This window comes from Dreissena polymorpha, chromosome 11 (genome assembly GCF_020536995.1).
Source record: "Dreissena polymorpha isolate Duluth1 chromosome 11, UMN_Dpol_1.0, whole genome shotgun sequence".
Classification (NCBI taxonomy): domain Eukaryota; kingdom Metazoa; phylum Mollusca; class Bivalvia; order Myida; family Dreissenidae; genus Dreissena; species Dreissena polymorpha.
In genome coordinates, this window is record NC_068365.1 from 50,680,275 (window position 1) to 50,703,065 (window position 22,791).

A 22,791-nucleotide genomic window follows, 5' to 3' on the forward strand; every position below is an offset into this window, starting at 1 on the left:
GCTTTCGGTGTTCGAGCCGAGCAACATAAACTTCTCTGTATTCAACGCTAATCCTAGTATTCTATTTATCCCATTTGATTTTTTCAACGTGACGTTTAACATAAATAGATCTAATAACCTTAACAATAATTTTAATTCCGTCATTAAAGCGCTTAAAATCTAACAAATGTAACCATGCGTAGTGATATACATGTATTTGTTCTGGTACGCGAAATAGTCTTTAAAAAATTCACACACAAACTGTAAAACAAGTAAAAATATCACCATATGCATACATTCAATTTTACGCAGTATGCGAATTTTAACACATTACGACCGCGAAAAGAAGATTTTACTTTACTATAATTTATTTTATTTTCGAAAGAAAATGATCAAAATCCAATCTGGCGGCCATTACTCCTGACAAAATGCTGTCGATGTCAACATACATGTACACCATCGACGACCTAGTTCTGGCTACCATTACTTTAAATGTCGCTTTTTATGATTTTTGACTGGCGCGACTTTGTACAGGTCTGTCAATACTAAATAAACTGTACGCTGAAGTTTCTTTAGCTATCGAAGACCTTGACAATTTTGACGAGTAAACAGACAATTGCAGCGACTGACACTTTATTTGACAAAATATACAGGGCAATACGTTTTCCGACTTCGGACGACGAATTTCAGGACGCGCAGAACGTGTTTTTTATATAATGTTATGGGTATGCCGTGTGTGATCCGATGCATCAATGGCGCCCATGGCCATGTTAAAATCATTTCCCCGAGATCAGGGAACGACAAAAGTACAATCAAAAATCAAAACATGTAAGAACTAGTATCTTACCTTTAATTATCCTTTAAAATCCATCTAATAATCCATTTAACTCAATTATTGACGATTTTGCATCTAGGGTCTTTAATAATTATTTTAGCATAGTTAAATAAAGACCCTTATGCCATTCTATCACTTTATTCAAATGAGTATATGAACGCGATAAACTTTCTTCTTCGTCACACGCTACGTCATGTACTCTACATTACTGCTGTTCAAATGAACCGGAGCAGTTTATCTAATAATAGCCGTTGGTAAACTCGGTTGCATTTGCAGATTTCTGCATATAAACATAATTATGTTTAAACTTGCACAATGTTTTATTTATCTATGGTAAATGCCCTTATTGTACGAAAAAATAATCTAATATATAAATACACAAAGAATGGAAAACATTCAAGTACACAACAGATGTATGAGTAGAAAATACCCGTGTACAAATGGGACGTTCCCAATTCCAGTGTGGTGCTATTTTTACCATCTTATACTTTACACAGCTCTATGCCTAACGTGAATTAAATAGGAAAGCAAACATAGCAGATTATTCATGAACTGTGCGATATGTGTATGGCTTGTTGTACATTCTTAATATTTAAGTTAAATGTCAAAAGTATATGCTTTGGTTATAAACAATGCACATTACACTAAATAATGTCATATGACTAGATTTAAAGGTTGAAGGTCGTATAATTTTGAAGCTCAAGTTTTGTCGACTTTGTTTCTTATGAAAAATCATTCAGTGGTAAAGTAAATATACATAAAAAAATAACAAAACAAAAATCGTGTAATTTGATATTTTATTTCAACATTTCTTTTGGTGAATATATCATATATATTTTTTTCTGCAAAATATGCACATTTTCTTTTCATGGGTGACCTTAAAATTCGATCAATGAACCAAACAATTTCGACCTAATTTTAGCGCATATCGCATGACGTCATTTAAAAAGTAGTCCGTGCACGCGACAGGTATATTCCACAGTGTTGAATACAAGCAAGTATATTCCACAACGTGTTATACCGTCAATGTCGCGGTGAAAATGGGATAAAATCGTTTTCACACTATGGCACTATGACACTATTAATTGTGGCGATGAATATATTCTCACTTTTAAATAATATATGCGCATTGCTGATAGATTCCTTAAATTGCTATTATGTAAAAAATATACATTTAACCCTATGAAAAATAAGCGTATCCAAATAAGAAATTATGCAGTGGTTATATTAATGGTGGGGTAAAGAGTTAACATTAGATTAAATAAATTGTATTATTTCATATAATCAAGTCGTTGTGGTAAACATAGGGTTCATAATCTTATACTTTTTGAGGATGTATTTAATTTTATTCTATAGAGTTTTTATCAATATCATTTTTTTTCATTAATGACAGATGTAGACGTGACAATTAACATAACGAAATATTAAATTACGGATATTTTAAGAAACATAGACTAAAACCAATTAACATCATTCAACAATCTCATCCATAGCAACAAGGGTCAGATGTAAAATACTTGGTGTGAAACTTTGTGAAGTGGTCGTCTACAAAGTTTGTTCAAATCATCTTGGTCACCTGATTGATATATACCTAAATATTAAATAACTCTTTATCTTAACAGCTGGGACCAAACGAGTCAGGGATTTTATATTTCGGGTGTAACATCGTCTAGTGGTTCTCTGAAGGCTCTATAAAGGTGAAGATCCGTAATTATTTACCGATTTTTAAATATTTTTTTTCATATTTTATTTATAAAGGTTATTAAAAAACAATATATATACGCTATTGAACATTACCATAAAAAATGAGCAATACAAGTTGTTATGAGCTCAAAATAAAGTGTCCTCCAAGTCAATTGTGTTTACAAACAATCACTTTATTTACATTCTACTCGGAAAAGAGAAAGTGAAAGTGACTCAGGTCACCAAAAATTTAACGATGATTTTTAACGTTTTCCGGTATCACCTACAAAGTAGGTCTCTTCTAAATGGTTTAAACGTTTGTAGTGATCTAATATGTTACTTTCTGCTGGTAAAAAGTTGTTTAAAATAGAATTAAAATTAAATTTTCTTTCGGCTAATTTTAGCATATGTCACCGCTCTGAGGCTACACATCACGTTAGTTGCAAAACTGTAAACAGTTCTCTCAATTATGAAACGGGTTTATCTTCCATAATTGTTGTACCTAAGCTTTTTTATTAGCAGTTTTTATGCAAGAGTAACTGAAATCCGGTAAAAATCAGACCATTTGATATGCATAATAAATGGATTTGTCACCTTTATAGAGCCTTTAAAAGTGTGTTCAAACTTCGCCACTTTGGTCCAAACTGGCCGCACCTAAATGTGTCATATTTTATACTGACTTAAATAGTAAAATGTTAGAAATCCGTAACATGAGCGATCTAGCGCCATCATAACGCTGTCACTAAATATACAAGTTAATGTGTGTAACTTTATTGAAAAACATATTTCAGTTTAGATAGGAAGCACATTTTGACTGACATAGATCACTTTCAATAGAAATTTATAAATATGCGTTTAATTCTCTTTGAAAACCGGTTTCCTCGTATCAATATAGTACTCGCAAAACAACATAGCCAAGAATATATCCTTATTTTTTTCATCCCAAACAATGCACAAGTTATCAATAAAAAAAACGAAAACGAACAAACTTCCAAACACGTATATAAAAATATGTGTTAGCTACAATCGCTACATACATGGCATTTAGGTTGCAAAACTTTATGGTTTGTGTAGATTTGAGATTGTGAAACTCCGTTTGTGATGGTTGTGTTATGGTTGCACTAATATATCAACTATTTGCAGGACATACACATGAAAATATTAATAATAGAATAACGCAACAAAAATTATGAATAAAATAAATTTTCATAAAAATGCATAAACTTATTTTTTTTAATTTGTTTCAATGCATTTTCTTTTAGAAAGAAAGAAAATATTTATTGATTTTTAACTCCACCAGATTCGAATATTCAAACAAAAAGGAATGCTATTTTTTTGTTTAAACGTTAATGAATGTCATCTTTGTTTCTAAAATTGAGCGACATCAATTCCAAGTACGTCTAAGGTACGTATGTTACAAAACATTATCTGCCATTTACTAATAATATTGATTTCAGCGTCATTAAAAAGCATCGAGTACATTTTTAATGAAAATACTTCAAAAGTAACTGACACTTTAATTTTAAGGCTTGAATAACTGGGTGAGTCGTCGAGATTTTCTCCTTGGTTGACTGCAAACTACAGTTGTCGTTTGTCTGCTGTTAAAAACAATCATTACAATTAATATCCAAATATGTCTTCGATTGTGAACAGTGTGTAAGCATCATACAGAAAAATAACCCAACTCAGTAAAATAATAAGCCATATCAGTGTTTTTTGTTAAGTTTGCGCCGTTTTTAACAGCATTTAAAGTACACCTGTTATGTCACAATTTTAGTGGGCAAACTTGTTTTTACCAGTACTAGTGCATATATTAATGCCAGTATATGTGCCCTTAATGGTTCAGAGAAAGTAAAAAAAAAATTTTTACAAAAATTGCCGTAATTAAGATTTAATGACAAATCCCAATGCAAGTTATGTACTTAAAAGACCCTGAGTGAAAATTAAAGTATGTATTTCATGGCTTAAGATAATTAACTTATGGTCTTCGTAGCACAATATAAAAAACACCATGAGGTATACGTAAACTGTAACGTAACGCAATGGTTACCTGTGCATTTCGTGGTTGCTGTACATATTGTGCTTGTGGTTGGTTAACTACATAATCAGACTGAAAAAAAAGTAATAATTTTAATCCAGCAGCATTAAGAAAAATAAAAAACGGAGAATTATCAAGATAACTAAAACATCTACACATGGAATAAAACTTCAGTTTTATAAGGACAGAGACCTTATTTTACAACGAGTTCCTTTATGTTTACGTGGGCAACTAACGTGGACAAGCTGTATTATTACTGCATTATTGCTATTCCATCTTTATATAATAATTTCGACATATGGCAAATATTAGGCAAAAATGAACAAAAACAAAACATACTTAATACTAAGTTTTTTATCGGATAAAAAGAACCATAACTCTGTGCAATGTAGGTTACTTTTATATTTGTAATAAACTATTCTGTAAATGTTGTTTAAATCAAGCAAGTAGTTCCTGGCGAATACAACCTAAATCAGGTACACAATGGCACACTATATAGATCAGAAAGTAATTGCCATATTGCAAACGAATTAAATATTCAAAGGCAAGCAACTGTTAGACAACCCGTTGAATCAGAGCGTGATTGTGATATACAAGTCTCAGTCTTTCCCTAAAGTTTTGTTAAATACTATTCAGTAATATATGTGAAAGAGGTCGGACGAGCACTATGCAATTCTTATATTTATGAAGCTATTCTAAGTCTTATGTCTCTTACTAACATCAGTGACGCGAAACGTCCTGTTAAAATTCATCATCCTGTTTCGAATAAGGATGTTGGTGATTTTCCAGCTGGACAATTTAGTGTGACAGAAAGACAAACTGGATGACGGACGGACGGACAGACGGACTAACGGAAGGATATAAAGACAAAAAGGCGACTGTATGCTTCCCCGTTATATATGCATGCATAAACGGTGTGTTGTATTGTATATCTTTTAAATTTACGTGTATCTCACATGTTTTATATCCCAAAATACAATATTATAATATATTATAAACAGAAATCGTTCGATATTGGGTAAAATATGTAAATATCTCGTAATGAATTGCCAATTTGATATTACATGATTGTTATTAAACCCGAGCCCATGAGTTTCTATTTATTCCAGAAATAATGAAATAATGAATACCTTGAAAACCATATCCGTTTGAATTCCCGAAAAGTTACCCTGAAAATACATCAGACAGGTGGAGATATCGGATACATAGTAAATTTATCAAAATGCTGTCATAATCGTTTATACAGTATATCAATACATGAAAATATATACACTCACACTCATATATATGTGCTTTGGTAGACAAGAATGATTTTTAATCCGGCAGCTTTGGTAGACAAGAATGATTTTTAATCCGGCAGCTTTGGTAGACAAGAATGATTTTTAATCCGATAGCTTTGGTAGACAAGAATGATTTTAATCAGGATCTTTTAGAAGTGGTCCCAATGGGTTCGGCTTCAGATATTTGTTTAAGTTGTTCTAGTCATGAGTGTTATTTCACTTTGTTTACTGATGGTAATGTTTACTTTCTTTATAAAGTATGTGAGAATGTTTGAAAGTTAATTTGCCAATCCTCTGAAGGTCTCTTTAAGATTTTAGCCGCACCTCATCTTGACACACATGGCTACATATTTGCAAGTATGCTGATATCCAATAGAAAACTCCTTTTTAGTGCATTGTATTCGCTGTAACTCTTGTATCGCATATACATGTATAGTATAGTATTCTATGACGCAAAACACTTCTTTATGTTCAGTTTTCTTAGTTTTCTTCTTTTCATATAGGATTACGTTGTAGATGTTTTGTTAATAAAATTACCTAATTAGATAAAAACGTCTGTATATACAAAACAAAATCAGACGTCTTTGTGTTTTTTTTATTAATAAAGCAAATCGCAAAACTGAATATGGAAGAAAAACATCAACAAGCATGCAACAAAAATGTATCTAGTATAAGAGCTTCTTCCTATTAAAGCTTTTATAATAATAAAACGTTTAGTTTAGTGTATCTTTGTTGTAAAAATTTTCTTTTAAATCGCTAAAAAAGTTTCAATCACTGGGTAATACGATCAAAAGTAAATGGATGATAATATTGCATACATATGAAATGTACATACTCCTAGAGCGTTTTCTAAGGTGCGGCTCATTTGGCTGAAATCAAGTTTATGCATGCATTCTCCTGGCAGATGGGAAACTCTTGATTGCACTTCCGTTATGGTTTCGATGAGTGACCTATCCCTTCCATGTATGATGTCTTGTTGATAAGCGTCAGTCTTGGAGATCAAGTACACGTCAATTTGTCTGAAATCGTCTATGTATTTGCAATCGGCGGGGATAGCGTTTACAGCTTTTTGGGCCCATATCAAGGTCTCTATCAGCGACTGTTCCCTCTTCTTCAAGAATCGTCGTTTGATCGCGTCACTTTCAATATCAAAAGCAGCATCTTGCTGCTGCCAGTTTGAGATTATGTTTCTGCAAAAATACCAAAACGAAAATGTTAAATTGTAAGCGTGAGGACTTCATCAATATTTTACACAGCCTTAATCTGACCGATCACATAAGGGACTTGTATTAACATCGACGTATTTCAGTGACAATTGACACATATTAAATTGAGTTCCTATTTCCTCGAAAATGCTTTGCCAGCTTTTAACAATATTGTAGAAACGTGTATATTGAAGAGCGAAAACAACGACTTTGAAGAGAACTATTTCCAGAATGATTTCAATGCATGTCTACCATGTCATTATCTTTATGAGAACTTGCTTTTGCTGTTTTTTAACAAATGGTGCTTATGTACATACAAATTTCTTAAACACATCAGTCGTTAAATTAAACAACATCTCGATACGTTAATATGTCACTGTTGATAACTTTTTACATATGATTTAGTAACAATTACATCGTATATAGCAATACATGTACCTCAATATTAAAAATGCATACTAATGTTTTCTGTATATGTTCAACGAATTACCTTCGTAAGGTCAATTTTGGAACGTAACAGTAAAAATTATTATTGTTTACGTGAGCCGACTAATGTCATTAAAGCAGCTAACGCCATTTCTACCTATCCATACCTTATAACGATATCATTATAATACATCACATAGTTTTTACAAATTACATACCTGTATTCGTGGAAATTTCTCCCATCGAAATGTGATAGACGTTCAGCTGTCTGTCTCGATAGCCTGCCATAAAGATTAAGAACATATTTTACTTTAATTTATTTCATTTAAATCGTAGTGCGCATAGGTAATCCACACACAGTTTTACATAATAGTAAAGATAATTGGATTTACCTTTAAGAATATGATTAAGATGTATAACTGTACTTACAGCAGCCTTTGCTCTAAATACTGTATGTACTTGTCTCGTTTTCTCACTTCTTCAACGAAAAATGCAGTCCTGCACGAAACAAAAATATAAAGCAAATACAGTTTTTAAAATAAAATCAAAGGTATAATGTTTTTATTCAAATATTCGATGTTATACATTTATAAAGCAAATTGTTTCATGAAGGACAATAAAAAGTATCATAAATAATAGTGGTAACATAATTCACAGTTTTTATCAACCGCCTAACCTGCTTTTGATTTTATCCAGGTCGTTTGAGGAATTCCTGTTAATACAACAACGATACAAGTATATGATATTGTTCACGATACAAATAATATTGTTGAGAAAAGCACATCAATGTGAATAAATGTATAAGATATGTCTTTGTAGAAAACACGTTAAAAATTCTAACCAAAACTAAATATGTCAAAGTTTAATAACAAATGTGCATAGAAAGCATTTTAAAATAAAATGGCAATGTGGTAAAACGTCTTGGTCACCAACACAACCTGGAACTATTTTGCATGTCGCTCATATTTGATTGTTTACCAAACAATAAATAAATTTAGACAAATCATATGTAGCTGACTTACTCCAATGAGACAATTTTGTTTTTAAGTATGTTTTTTTCTTCGATCATTTCGTCAATTTCTTTTGACATCATTCGTTCGTTGCTTTCGCATCGTGATATCATCTCCTTAACTTGTTGAATTTGTTGAATAGTTTCCCTTAAACAATAATACGATTCGATAAAAAATGTATAATTTTCAAAAAAAAAATGGATTTCATAATATCTGATAAACTTAAATTTAAAGACTTACATTCTTCCCCGTTCCTCAGCTTTGCGAATAATATCATCTTTCCTATTTTGAAAGTCCTCCCTAGTTTAATATTTGAGAAATAAATTAAATGGTATTAAGTTATAACAATCAATTCAAGATCAAAATATCACAATTGAATTAAACTTTATCGAAATACATTAAAATCAAAATATAGTTAATTATAATACTGTGTGCGTCTCTCGTTAAACAGTTAGTAAAATATTTAACCGGTAATCTTTGGAAAATGTAATTAGCAATTTCCGTGTTAATATAATATGATGAGATAAAATTGTTAACTCTGCAATAGTTAATTTGTTTTTAATTGGTACAAAAAATAGATATTAAGTTCTGTGTTGTTGTAACTTGAGCTGTCACTATCGAGCGTGCATGAAATACCCCCACTCTTACCCGTATACCGCTTTTTTGATTTCATATACCGTTTAGTTTAAATAACTGTTTTACCAACAATGCATACATGCAAAGTATGGTTTTTGGTTCAGTATATTATGGTCTGGATGACGAACTTTTTAGCATAACTATACAAATTGCAATTACTGCAAACCCATCCGTAATACATATCTATACATTTTACTTAATCACCTTATTGAAATAATAAACTAAATAAAGGATCATTACTTTAAAACTAAATAAGCAAAATTCATGATTACGTGCATTGCATACTGCGTTATAAAAAACAAATACATTTAATCGACATCTCGGGACCGACGATAAAGACCCATAATGTAAAATATTAAAAACACTTCTAGTTATTACCTCTTGAAGTAAAAATTAAAAAGGCGAGCAAATGGTTTTGGTTCTTATGCACTGCAAATCTATTATATGAGGTCTACGTACAAAATACGTTTGTATTTGATGGCTCTTTTAGTGTTCCTGATATGCTCTTGACAAAATCTAAGTACATAAATTAACAAAGGGCGATAACTCTTAAAGTATGGTAGCAAGAGCTTCTTTTATTAAAACGTTGCTCAGTCCCACAATTAGATCCATCTTCAATTAAGTTTTCAAGTGTATACCTCTTTTATTATGCTCTTGCTACAAATCAGCGTAAAATATCGCACATAGAAACAACTCTTACCAATATATTAGCAATATTAGTCATGGTTCTTTAGCACTATGCATATCATAAAGTATATCTTCTTCCCAATAGTTTGTTTAACGTTGATACATAGTTTCGTTTGTGAAATATGCTCCAGACAAAATTTTAATAAAACATAACCAAGGCATGAAATAATTAAAACGTTATGAATGAGACGGAAGATTCTTGTCCGCTGCACATTTCCATAATCTACCTACATATGAACCTTTTAGTTGATAACTATTTTATTTTTTAAGATAAGCTGCGGAAAATATACACCTATGAAAGGGTTATAACTTTCAAGTAAGGGAAGCAAGAGGTGTGGTTCTTAATTAGATCTATACCTAAAAGAGGTATCCACTTGAGACTTTAAAGGTAGGTTACTCCCACTTAGAGGATGTGAAGTGCACAAGAAACATAACTCTTGCCTACATATGTTTAAAGTTATTCCCATATGTTAATGTGTTCACTTATTAAATATAAAGTAGTTTCTCAAACACTAAAAGAGGTACCAATTTGAACTTTTATTGTAGATAGCATATATGCTTGACAACGTCGACGGCCATACAGAAAATAACACTCATTATACCCTCTTCCCCTTAATAACCGCGTTGTGTATTTGAATATAACATCTTCTTTGATTGACCACCATGGTTAATAAAACTACGATTTATGATTTATTTCATATACTTACGCTGCTGTTTTACTTACAGCGAGCATTTAAAGTGGTCAGCTCTATAGTTGTACGCATCCTTTACTTCGGAAATGACGCGTTCTTGTTGATGTAACTTTTCCAAAGCTCTTTGTCGATCTTGTTCACTCCTGAAACGTTTAATCCGTTTAATACATTTACCATTTGGAGTGTTATTTAGTTTCTTTGCATATATTGTATAATCAAGCCACGTTTTTTTATATATATAAATGGAACAGCAGGAACATTCCAAATTATTCAATCGTTCTGCTTTTGTTTCGCTTTATAATTTGATTGATTTTTCATAAACGTCCCGTACATAAAAATTTGACAGAAACTAAACACATTACATTGAAGATCGATTTAGGAGCAGATATATTTATTATTATTATTTAGTGCCAAACCATTGTACAGGCGTATATATAAACTGGTAAAATAAACACGCATGAACGTGTGCCACTCTATCTGTACAATCAAATTATTTCTCACATTTTAGAACCCCATCGTTCTTTGTTTTCATTATGACTTGTGAAAAGTCATTCTTCTCTTGTTCCATATTTTCGTTGATTGTTATCTCCCTGTTAAGACAAAAGGTAAGTCACGAATTATATGTACTATTCCGGTTAACGAGCAGGATTATTAAAACCGTATTGGTTGTTTGTTGTTGTTGTTTTTTGTTAACTAAAACAGATGACCGACCATTTGCTTTGAATGTCATTCATGCGCTGGGTAGTCGTTTTCAATTCCGTCTCTATTTCTTCAATCTTCTTCCAAGTTGATTGCACATTCACATGCCCTTCTCCCGGTGTATTGTTCCTTTAAAATCATCAAAACAATGTATAATTAGATGTTTAGTCAAGTTTAAAGCATACCCAGTTATGATAAAGTACGTTCGGTTACTCCATTTTTCTTACAAAAACTGATATAATGTTTGTAATATCATCGAAGTGCTAGGCTACATTTTCCACATTGCTGTTGATTTAAGCACATTCGATCCGTACTCTTTAAATCGGTTATGAGTTGTGATAAGAAATAACTAAGTACCACGACGTGACTTGCTTAGTTTTAATTAATATGACGACCATGGCATCAATACATGTATGAATTGCCCAGTTTGTGCATTATATATTGAGTTTTTTACTATAAACGTTGATTTCATATTACAAACCAATTTTTTTAAATGTCGACTAATCAAATGCATTTATTATTGTATTATTAATCAACGTAAATCTTGTTGGTAACAAACATATTTACTGAAACAAATTGACACGTAATCGTTCATAGTTCATGGACGACACATAGTTATAACAATGTTCATTACTCTTAAATTACTGGTGTGTAGCCTATCATTCGATATCTCGTCATGCGCGTATTGCCATGATGACGATATTTGCATTAACTACCATTTTCCCGTGTCACGCATGGGACAAGTCCGCCCCTCTCTATTAATGTTAATTTCTCTGCATAATGTGGGTTAAAATATTCAACAACACCATATATCAGTTTCTAATCCAGTTTAATGTCTGACATAACTAATATTTTCAATTGTACAAATACGTTGTGATTGCTACATGATTGTGTCTTTTTCCATCTGTTCCCCTCTAGATCTAAATGCTAACTGATTATTTTCCTCCAACGTTTGCCCCGTGAAACTCAGTTACGAATTCCATTGGTCAGTGTTCTATAGTGTTTATTGCTGGTTAGCTAGATAACTAAAGATACTGAATCAATGAAGCCCTGGGAACTGGATAAACAGACCACCCAAATATTTACAAGCTTTATCAAACCTTTTGATGAGAGATTTTACTGTATAAACACTTTTGCTTGACCAATACAAACATACCCGGCCTTGTGTCAACTATACTATTCTTTAATCTCTCCCTCACCGATAAGATTATTTGTACATATCTGCACTTTGTGACTGTCATGTTAACTGGCCCTTTTGATAAAATTTTCAATATTTCTTTTATGTGGTAAACCCACATATTCCACCTACAATTTCCTACCATAATGTGACACAACCTATCCTATAAAATGTTCTGTGTCACGTAATTACTAATTATTCTCGGATAACACACAGTAACAACCAAAGTTCATTTCTGAATTCATCGCGATTTATTTATGTTGAATATTTCTTTTAACACAACGCTTCTAATGTACACGAAATACAATTTTACAGCGCGGCAGCCAACATGGTCGCCACGTCAAGAAGACGTGACAACTCTCCAAGTTCTTTTCAAATCTCACTGCAGATTCTTCTACTAACTTAAACACTGCATTTTATCCCCAGGTTTGTTTGTTTGTTTTATTTGTGCATACATGTCAAGCAATTTACAATTCAATGCAATCAAGGCAATAAGTAACGTATAGATTGCATTATTATCATATTCAGAAACATGCATTACATGAATGGTGCCATTTATCACAGATCCAAATAAGATTACGACATGATGTATACACAGGATAACCCGTAAAGCTTAGACATGTAAACATGAAAAAGCTTATTTCCAACGGGGTCCCTGGATTTAGTCGAACAGATCTTATACGTGACTATAAATATATTGTTTTTTCAGTTCTTAATATATAATCGACATGATCCTACACATGATTTCTTCTACGAATTAAGTGAATCTTTCAAAAGTTGACATGATAATACACTGACACGAATAAAAAACATAAAAATAATGAATTACATAAAAATAAAACAAATTTAAAAGTAAAAATACATGGAATTCTCGTCTACCTTCATATCATTTAATAGATGTGTCTTAACAAGTTTCTTAAAAGTAAATTTCGATTCGATGGACTTTATATTATCGGGTAATGCATTCCAATCCGTAATACCATTGTAGTAAAATGAAGAACTAGTAAAGCCATCAACTTGAGGTACATAAAAATTAAATCGGGATCTATTCCCATACTGATGGACATCTGTACATTTGACAAAATTGTCTTTCATATAGCTTGGACATTTATTGTAGAAAATCTTATGGATGTGGTTAAGCCGAAGTTGCTTGCATCTTTGTTCAACGTTCAATAAACCAAGTTCTTCAAAATGCGATACAACAAGTGATGTCCTACAATGGGAATTGTTAATAAAACGAACCATTTTATTTTGGACTATTTGTAACTTGTGCTTAAGCTGTTTCGTGAGTCCACAATACCACGAAGAGGATACATAATCTAAATGACATTGTATCAAAGAATTACATAAGCTTTTTCTAAGACTTTTATTTAAAAAATCACGTTGTCTATATAAAAATTTAAGTCTAGAGTTAACCTTCTTGACGATATTATTTACAATAGAAGTACCGGACAAATCAGCATCTAGAATAGAACCAAGATATTTTACATACGTCTGAGATTTTATAACATGATCATTACATTGTATATGAAAATTGTCCACCTTGGTGAGTTTACGTTTCGAACCAAAAAGAATACATTCTGTTTTGCCTAGATGGAGGGATAGCTTATTGTCAATTGACATAAAATCTACTTGTAATTCCCATTGGTCACCAAGGTCCGGGCTTATTATTGATTGGTTGACTTATTAGAATGTTCTAGAAGTAACAATCTATTAATGTATTTACTTGCTTGCCAAATGCACTAAAATCTAATCAATTTATATTGGTATAGAGTAATCTCGTTATATTTGTCAGTACCATAACTTGTGTATCCTATGTATATAGTTGACCCTTTCATCTGTGCTGTTTGATGACTATGTTTGGGTACTTTTAATATCGTGTCTATATGCTGACCCTGAACTCATTGTTAAGTATATGTCCTTGATTCTTTTATCTTAATGACTTTTCATTGTATTGATCCCAATTATACCCCACCCTGGGTGTAAACGTATTTGTGTTCTTACTTGAAATAAATCTTAAATCAGGGCTTTGTTTATGTGTACTCTTAAATTATTTGTAAATGACAAATATCTCCCAAAAATGTATTATTAAATTCTCAAACTTCATTCTAACATTGCATATACATATTATTGAAATATCCCCTTATTAATTTCCATCATAAGAATAAACTCATAAGAATAAACGATATGTTATAAGCTGTTACATGACAATATGTTTACACTAGTCGTTTCACTTAAACAATCATGCTTATTAACTGACAACTTTGAATATATCGTTTCCACCAAATCTACTTTTAGTTTTATCAATCTCAGTAACGATGTAAATTATTTTAGTTACCTTTCCCCCTGATTTAAAATGTGGAGATAAATGTCTAAATAACTTTAAACACAACGTAGTTCACTGCACACTTAATTGTATATAACTTTGGTACTGTGGCATTTTGTGTAAAATTTAAAATGTATGACAAAAACCAATGTTACGGCCAAACATTAAGCCAATGCGGAACTGTTTATCTATCTATATAGCGCTCTATAATTGTCAGCTTTTTTGTTCTAACAAATATGGTCTCCATATGATCCTCAGGAAAATTACTTTTTTAATTACTTTTTGCTTACTAAGAAATACACATTCGCATAAAGTTGTGTTTTTGCTTAAGTTATTATTTTTAGAGATTTACCACTTAACATTGGTACAATTCTGTTGCGCTTTTAATTGCAAACCTAGCGGAACACATTCGTATAAAAAAAGTTGTTCATGTATATGCAATTAATAAATTTCAAATAAGAGTTGCCTTCAAAAAGGAAACATCTTTATGACAAATGAAACTCACAATATCTGCGGTTTACGCCAAGTACATGTTTATAGCTGAAATGTCACATATTATAACCCAAGCCATACCACTTCTTTACAAACCACGAACGATACACATCAAAAGCGGTCGATAAGGCATTTATTGAAAGTATAATAATTGTGGAAATACTATTTGACTAAACGACATTTATTAAAACAGCCCTTGTTAACGTATACGTGGACTTTCCGGGAAGTGTTTGGACAACAATTAGTTTAGACTTATTTTACATCAAATCCAAATTTCATATAAATTATTTGACGTCTATAAATATGTTATTGCTTGTATAACTTATGTGTATTGATTAATTTTATTATTACTTGGAAACTGCTGGAAAAAGGATCGCGAACATTGTATATATTACAAAAAGTTGATTTGTTTTACTTACATGTTTAACACAATTATCATTTAGTTTTACATTTATTGATAGCGTCTTGAGAAGTTTTAACATTGAAGGAATAGAATACATTGAATAAATAGACTTATCCCAGGTGATTTGATTGTTGATTACTTATCAAAAATGTGTGTATTAGAGAGCTCTAATAAGTTCTATATTTATTTAATGCCTCGGTCACACTGTCACGAAATAGAGCTACGAACGAGCTACGAATACTTTTCGGCACACTTCGTAGCTATCCTTACTGGACCGTGGCTCTCCGTACTTGATCCGTGATCAGTCGTAGTAGTTTTTGGATGTCCGTAGAGACTCTTGACAAATTGTGAATATGTTCAAAACATTTCTACGAATGTATCGACCGTAGCGTATTCGTAGCAGTCTGTACTAAACCGTACTGATCCGTACTAGTTCGTAACGACACCGTAGTCGTCCGTACCTTTTCGTAGGCCCAAAGATTTTCAATGACTTCTACGGATTGATACGAAGAACTTCGGAGAGATACGGTTTCGCTACGTATTAGCTACGATAATTCCACGGACATACTACGAAAAGCCACGGTTCTAGTACGTTGTACTACGGATAGGCAGGAATTTGCACGATCTTGTACGATGTACTACATTTCAGCATGAAACAGTACGAAAATGTACGGTCCAATACAATAAATTGCTACTAAAATAAATGATTGAAATTAAAGCAACCGTACTTGCATTTGTTGAGTTCACAATCATGAACCGCCAGCAAATTGCGTTTGCGATAAATGTGTTACACTTGGATATTTATATGGAACAAAATGCAGAGGCCGTAGTCGCGCTGCTTGACGATATGCACAGAGGTAGTGATGATTAAATATCGTATAACAAGTATTGCTTTGTGCTAAAGGTTACGTATGTTTTAAATATTAGAATTTGAACTTACTAGTAATACTTTTTTTTATTTGCAGGTGTCTGCCTCATATGCCTTTTGAATCTTGCTCTTACTTTTACGTTATTTAATAATTGTTAAATTAATAGCCGACATAATAAAATATAAAATTAATCATACTTTCCTAAGCATAATCTATATTTGGACATCAATAATTACATACTTTATCAGGTCAGAGAAGAAAATGGAGATGGTGGATAAGAGACTGGCTTTTAAGAAGACACGCGTTCGGCCAATACGGGACTTTGATGGCCGAGCTGATTGCTGAAGATTTGGCGGCTTTTAAAAACTTCACCAGAATCGGGCCTGATATGTTCCATGAGCTGTTACAGGTCGTTGGTCCCAGGATCACGAAGAACCACAGTCCATCAATCCAGATTTGAAGTTGGCAATTACCTTAAGGTTCTTGGCCACAGGAGACAGTTACCGTACATTGATGTATGGGTTTCGTGTTGCACACAATACGATATATAGTATCGTACGGGACGTTTGTGAGGCCATCGTTTCAGCATATGCTGGGGATGTTATCCAGACTCCTACTAAGCCTGAGGATTGGAAAGCCATAGCCGAACAGTTCGCGGCTAAATGGCAATTTCCACACGCCATTGGAGCTCTAGATGGAAAGCATGTAGCTATACGATGTCCCAAGAACGGTGGCGCATTATACTATAACTATAAAGGTTACCATTCTGTTGTGCTCATGGCCCTTGTGGAAGCCGAGTACCAATTCATATGGGTAAATATTGGATCGAAAGGAGGATGTTCCGACGCACAGATCTGGAATCAAAGCGACATCAACTTTGCAATTGAAAGGGGGTTGATTGGCATGCCAGAAGCAACACCTCTTCCAGGTAACGACAGACCAATACGATGCTATATCATCGCAGATGATGCATTTGTCATGAGGACATGGCTAATGAAGCCATTTTTACGACGATGCCTTGAGAAGGACGAGCGAATTTTTAACTATCGCCTGTCTAGAGCCAGGAGAGTTGTGTTTTGGGAGGCATTTTGTGTATGACAATACAAGAGGATGTGGGCGTAATGTTCAATCGTAGTTCGTTCCTACCTTTCCGTACCAGTCCGTCGCAATTTCCACTGCTTCGTAGCGGACCGTTCTAGTTCGCACATACCCGTACTAGACCGCAGCGGATCTGTAGTAAGATCGTACTGATTTGCGTAGCATCGTACTTAATCGTACCAAACCGTTGCGGATTCGTAGTTTAATCGTACCGATTCGTGGCGCTCCGTACTAAATCGCGTCGATCAGTAGCAGTCCGTACCTTTCCTTGTTCGTTTTCCAACATTTTGATGGTAGATTCGTCAAAATCCGTACTCACATCGTTGTGCTCCGTACTGAAATCGTAGCGGCCTACGAGTTTTGATAATTTCGTAGTCATCCGTAACCAATTGAATCGTAGCTCATTCGCAGCTCTGACTCGCGACAGTGTGACCGAGGCATAATGAATTTAGTAGTGTTCTCTTTTTTCGAAATCTGTGACTAATAAGCTTTCATAAATGTTTCGTTCAAACTTTTAACACAATAATCTTAAATTTGTTTTGCAAATATTATTTTTGGTTTCAAAAACTTGATCATACGTTACGAAGAAACCCGTTCTTTATTTTATAATAAATTGTATCAAACCTCAGTTTACTAAATTGGAATTCTTAATTCCAATTGCCGACATCTTAGCTAGCCCATAGCATATTTTAGTACAATAACTCACGCGAAACTACGTGTATTTTTTTGCATTTAGCAGATTGACAATTAACATTTCTGGCACACAATAACCTTGATTTATATTCAATAGAACATATAACATAACATTTGTTATTGCCTGTATTTTCTCATTGATGCATAGTAACTCAGTTAAGAATAAACATTCAAGCTCTAAACTGGATTTTAATAAATACGCTGCAATGAAGTAGATGTTTGGAGGAAGTTAAAAAGTTCATGGTCATACAAATGAAATTAAAAATGCGTAAGCAAAGCGAATAAACAAATAAACGCACTTTAAATTGTAAAACTGTCAAAGATGTACTGCAGATGAATATTCTGAAAAAGATTATTTATAATAAAATGGTTGTGTTCTCGTTTTATGTCGAAAAGGTTGCCTGGAAAACACGTTTTTTGATATTAATTAAAAGTTTATCACCATATCGGATTCGAAATACTATAGGTTTTAAAATAACGTTTGTACCAAGTTGACAAGCTCGAACGTATAGCGGCTCTTATATTTATGATGTTCTCTAATAGTCACCTCGGCTCTATACGTCGTAGGAAGACAAACTTTCAAAGCCATGATATTTTAGGTTATACATATTTATGGATGAAATATTATATGTGTGTTTGACTCATAACTTTACTATTAACATTTACTGCTATTTACTATCTGTTTTGTTGTCTGTTTACTATATGCAATGAAAACACATGTCTTAACACTGCTTTCCAAATCGAATTGAGATTGATAAATGTTTGTTGATGTATTTTCCATCAATACTATTTTTTTAACTAAGAACTTCATAATAAAAATTATAAACTTATTATAAAATAGCGTACACTTAACTAATCCATTGTTAACATCAATAAATCATAACATACTTTTTTCTGGTGTGAATCGTAACCAATTACATTTTATATAAACAAAAAACAAATTAAGTACTGCTTGATTATAAACTACTTACAAAGCAGAGTTCGTTTTATTTACACGTTCGTAAATAGAAATCGATTGAAATACATTCTCTTGTTCATATTTTCCTCGTTTGGAATGTCGTTATAATCGTCAGTCGATACTCGATCGATGCCCTCTGTTTTGTGTCCAACAGTTGTGTCCATATTTGATAGTGATGTCTGTAAAAGTGAATCTTGTAAAACATGTCATAATCTCGTCAAGCTCTATATATAGCCGAAACATAAAAATACTAGGAAAATATTTAAAAGAAAACAGGTATGATATCAAAAAGGAGTCGATCACATTAAATTAAATTAGCATTACGATATTTTCTATTGATCATAACTACGTGGTAGAAGATTATTTTCATGCATATTTTAAATGGTCATGTCTGTGGGTTATGCGGTGAGCATATGCCACTCAACTGGTTGAAACCTCAAAATGATTTGCAATGTCCATTTAAATAAGATGACCCAAGCTTTAGTGATAGTTTAAAGCTTACTGGTGTAATATATTTATTGTAAACGTATTGTATAGAAAAAGGCGAATTTGTCCTTCAATAAAAGAGTAGTAGACAATAATTTCTTCTAAATGGTAACTTTGATAATGTTTGACTAAATTAAATCATCTCTTATGAAAGAACACTTGGATATATATTTTGTGCAAATTCATACTTTATACATAAAGCGCATTGATCAACAAGCTTTAAGTTTACCTCGATTTTAATTGGGCATATCTGGCTAATATAAATGTTTCTAACACATGGTCTCAGACAGAAACACATTTGAGTTAAGTTTCATGATAATCATTCATAAAGAGATATGAAATCTTGAGCGGACAAAATATGGATATGAAAACGAAAAATAAAATTAATGTGTTTCAGGTGAGGGACATTATACTTCGTATTGTTGCATTTTCTTTATGACCTAAACTGTGCGCCTAATCTAAAGAAATTACTTCAACATGAATATAAAAAAGTATAAATCGGAAATTGAAGAAGATTTGTAAATCTCCTATTGCTTACTTGACATTGCATTGCCGAAACTTAATCATGCCTTTGGTACACCTTCTCGATAATTTGAAGATTCAACACGGTCGTCCGATGATAAAAGAGATATGGAGCGAACTTCAGTTTGGGTTTACAATTTCTTAATATGCGACTGCGTTAAAATACGATAGAGGCAATCGATATACACTTTTCGATAAAATATAGATTTTAACAAATTTTAAACAGAAACAAACGCCAAAAATATAATTGTATGATATCATTGTATATTGTCCTATTAAATAAACTATAAACGTTTTCTTTTAGGTTTTGGTGTCAGTCTGTTTAGCTATTTTAAATTTTGGTTTTAATTACAAGAAGAGACTGTACTATAACAGGATGTACTCTAATATATAAGCATGTGATAAAAAAGATCTTACACTCGTGGTCATATCATACCATATTTTATTAAACTCGTCCAGGAAATTCGTTAGTAAAGGCGAGTTTACTAACAAAATTCATGAACTCGGTTAATAAAATATGGTATGATATTACATCTCGTGCCAGATCCTGTATATATATATGAACGCATAGTGGATGACAAAATGCAATTAATAAATCATTATTATAAAAAAAATGTTTTTAATAGATGAATATGACAACACAACAAGGCAAAAGCTTTGTCGTGTAAAAGCGCTTGGTATCCAGGTATACACATGATACACATGCCGTAGTACGACTGGTTCAATTTTAAACTTTGTAATTCATAAAACAAATTGAAACTTGTAACAAACAAAACAGTTCAAGGCGATCGTTAACTGCGATCTTTCTTTAATTATATGCATAAATAGGAATAACAGAAGTTCACATTAAAACAGCTATTCGTATGCATTTCGATGTGTTTATTGTTTTTGTTTGCAATCTATGCACATATCAATTTTTTCTAACGTATATGAACATAAACAAACATGTTTTTAATTTGTATTTCCAAAATATAAAACTAAAATTAGCACATACCTGAATATAATTGTACACCTGATTCTACCTTGAGCTCGCGCTTATAATTCATGCGGTATGCATGAATCACATAAACACGTTCATGTCAATATTTACATAACGTTGCTATGATACTATCTGCATTCCTTGTGTTATAACTTCCGTTTTTTATATGAGGTTAAGATTTTGTAACGATATCAAATTCGTTTAAAAGTAAGTAGCATTTTGTTGCCTTCTTATTTCCTTTTCATTTATTTCCCTTGATCGTTTGATCTATTTTTAGAAGTGTTTTTTAGTTTATTGTTAAATGATGTTTGAGCACAATAATAAAAATGCCTTAGATTTGTTTAGTCGTAAAAATCCATGTTTACATATATGCGTATAATAGTGAAATCGTTATACATATTTACAGTCACGAGTTTCAATTTTCTAAGAAAAATGTAGGGACGGGCATTGTTTGTTGATTCGGACATTCATCAGAAACACATTATTTGGCAAATTTTGCGACAATCACCAGTAAAAAATACATGAATAAAATTAAAGAAATAAAAAAGTAAATCTTAACTGGGCTCGAACCACTGAACCCTTGAGTAAAGTCTATCTCTTAGACCACTCGGCCATCCTTTCTCATAAATTGAATGATGCATTTTATACTGTGTATAAGCAATCCTCGTAGTATACCAAAATATAAAGACAATAGAACTCTCCAAAATATTAAATCGTTTCGCGTTGCAACGCTTTACGATTTTCAGTTTTTGTAATCGGTGAAAGATGCATATAATGGTAAATGTTCAGTATTACTGTTTCCTCACAGATACAATAACTACAACGAAATATGCAAATCTTAAACTATTTTTTTATTTTTATTTTGTCATTTAACCATAATGTGAAAGGGCCCCTTTAATTCGTTTGACATGTGATAACTGTGTTATATTTTGTTCATATGAATTGTTGTATGCTTGTATTTGAACGTAAAAAGAAAATTGTATTTATGTAGCTGTTTAACCATAAAGATTGTGCGAGTGATTTGTAACAATTGTGGTCATGATAATTTTAGTGATTGGCCAGGAAACTGCAGGTTTTTATGTTGAGTTTATATAATTACTATGTAAAGTTGCAAACCGGTGTCTTCGATGCGCGGATAAAAGTGAGACAATTTAGACAATTAAAACAATCTTGGCGACAATCGATGGTGTAATTTTCTAACTTAAATGCAAAAAAATAATAAAATAATTCATTATCAATATATTTTACAGTTGATTAAAGTAGCATAGTGTTTGTATAGCATCCTCATTACGCTCTCGACATCGTTTAAATGTGGCTCAATACGATGGTTATTTTCTAAATGTGACCGGTACCGGTACCTATCCGTAAGTGTTTAAAAGAAGAGAAAACGCTAACCCTTGAATGCCAAATATGGGCTATACATTATGGCCACTAGCAATAAAGTACACCATTATTGAATATTGCAAATCTAACAAGTATGTAAGTTTTGTAATATTTTTATATTATTGCTGCTATGTCTGCTAAAGATATGTATAAATATTTAACCATATTAAAACATGTCAAGAAACCTAATGAGAATCCTTATCCCATCATGACTTACATACTTTGGTTTTCATTG

The 22,791-nt window shown here is 32.3% G+C and overlaps 2 protein-coding genes across 12 annotated transcripts in view; one reads left to right on the top strand and one right to left on the bottom strand.

Annotated features, from left to right (window-relative positions):
* On the bottom strand, nucleotides 1–21,467 carry LOC127850514 (uncharacterized). Of its 7 annotated transcripts, XM_052383605.1 has the most exons (14): nucleotides 21,189–21,457; nucleotides 19,200–19,365; nucleotides 11,183–11,299; nucleotides 10,973–11,061; nucleotides 10,504–10,614; nucleotides 8,697–8,756; nucleotides 8,469–8,603; nucleotides 8,123–8,158; nucleotides 7,876–7,944; nucleotides 7,665–7,727; nucleotides 6,651–7,005; nucleotides 5,666–5,704; nucleotides 4,548–4,607; nucleotides 2–4,095 (listed from the first exon to the last, which is right to left on the bottom strand). In XM_052383605.1, coding segments are annotated over exons 4-14 (1,044 nt in total). In that variant the 5' UTR covers nucleotides 10,975–11,061; nucleotides 11,183–11,299; nucleotides 19,200–19,365; nucleotides 21,189–21,457; the 3' UTR covers nucleotides 2–3,981. The 7 variants fall into 7 exon arrangements, with proteins under 7 accessions (XP_052239568.1, XP_052239565.1, XP_052239567.1 ...); XM_052383607.1 differs by lacking the exon at nucleotides 19,200–19,365; XM_052383602.1 differs by having other exon boundaries at nucleotides 10,973–11,299.
* LOC127850515 (uncharacterized) overlaps nucleotides 21,249–22,791 on the top strand; it is a 17,527-nt gene continuing 15,984 nt past the window's right edge. For 4 of the 5 annotated variants that reach the window (XM_052383615.1, XM_052383612.1, XM_052383614.1 and 1 more), the window contains exon 1: nucleotides 21,249–21,380. The gene's annotated coding sequence lies outside the window, so the exon portion shown is untranslated. The remainder of the gene's footprint in view (nucleotides 21,381–22,791) is intronic. The other variant, XM_052383611.1, reaches the window with a different exon arrangement.

Excerpts from the sequence above, each read along its gene's own strand:
- LOC127850514 (XM_052383607.1), bottom strand. Across the intron at positions 8,604-8,696 it reads GCTGAGGAACGGGGAAGAAT|GGAAACTATTCAACAAATTC; the intron begins GTAAGTCTTTAA and ends TTATTGTTTAAG. Across the intron at positions 5,705-6,650 it reads CCTTAGAAAACGCTCTAGGA|GGTAACTTTTCGGGAATTCA; the intron begins GTATGTACATTT and ends ATGTATTTTCAG.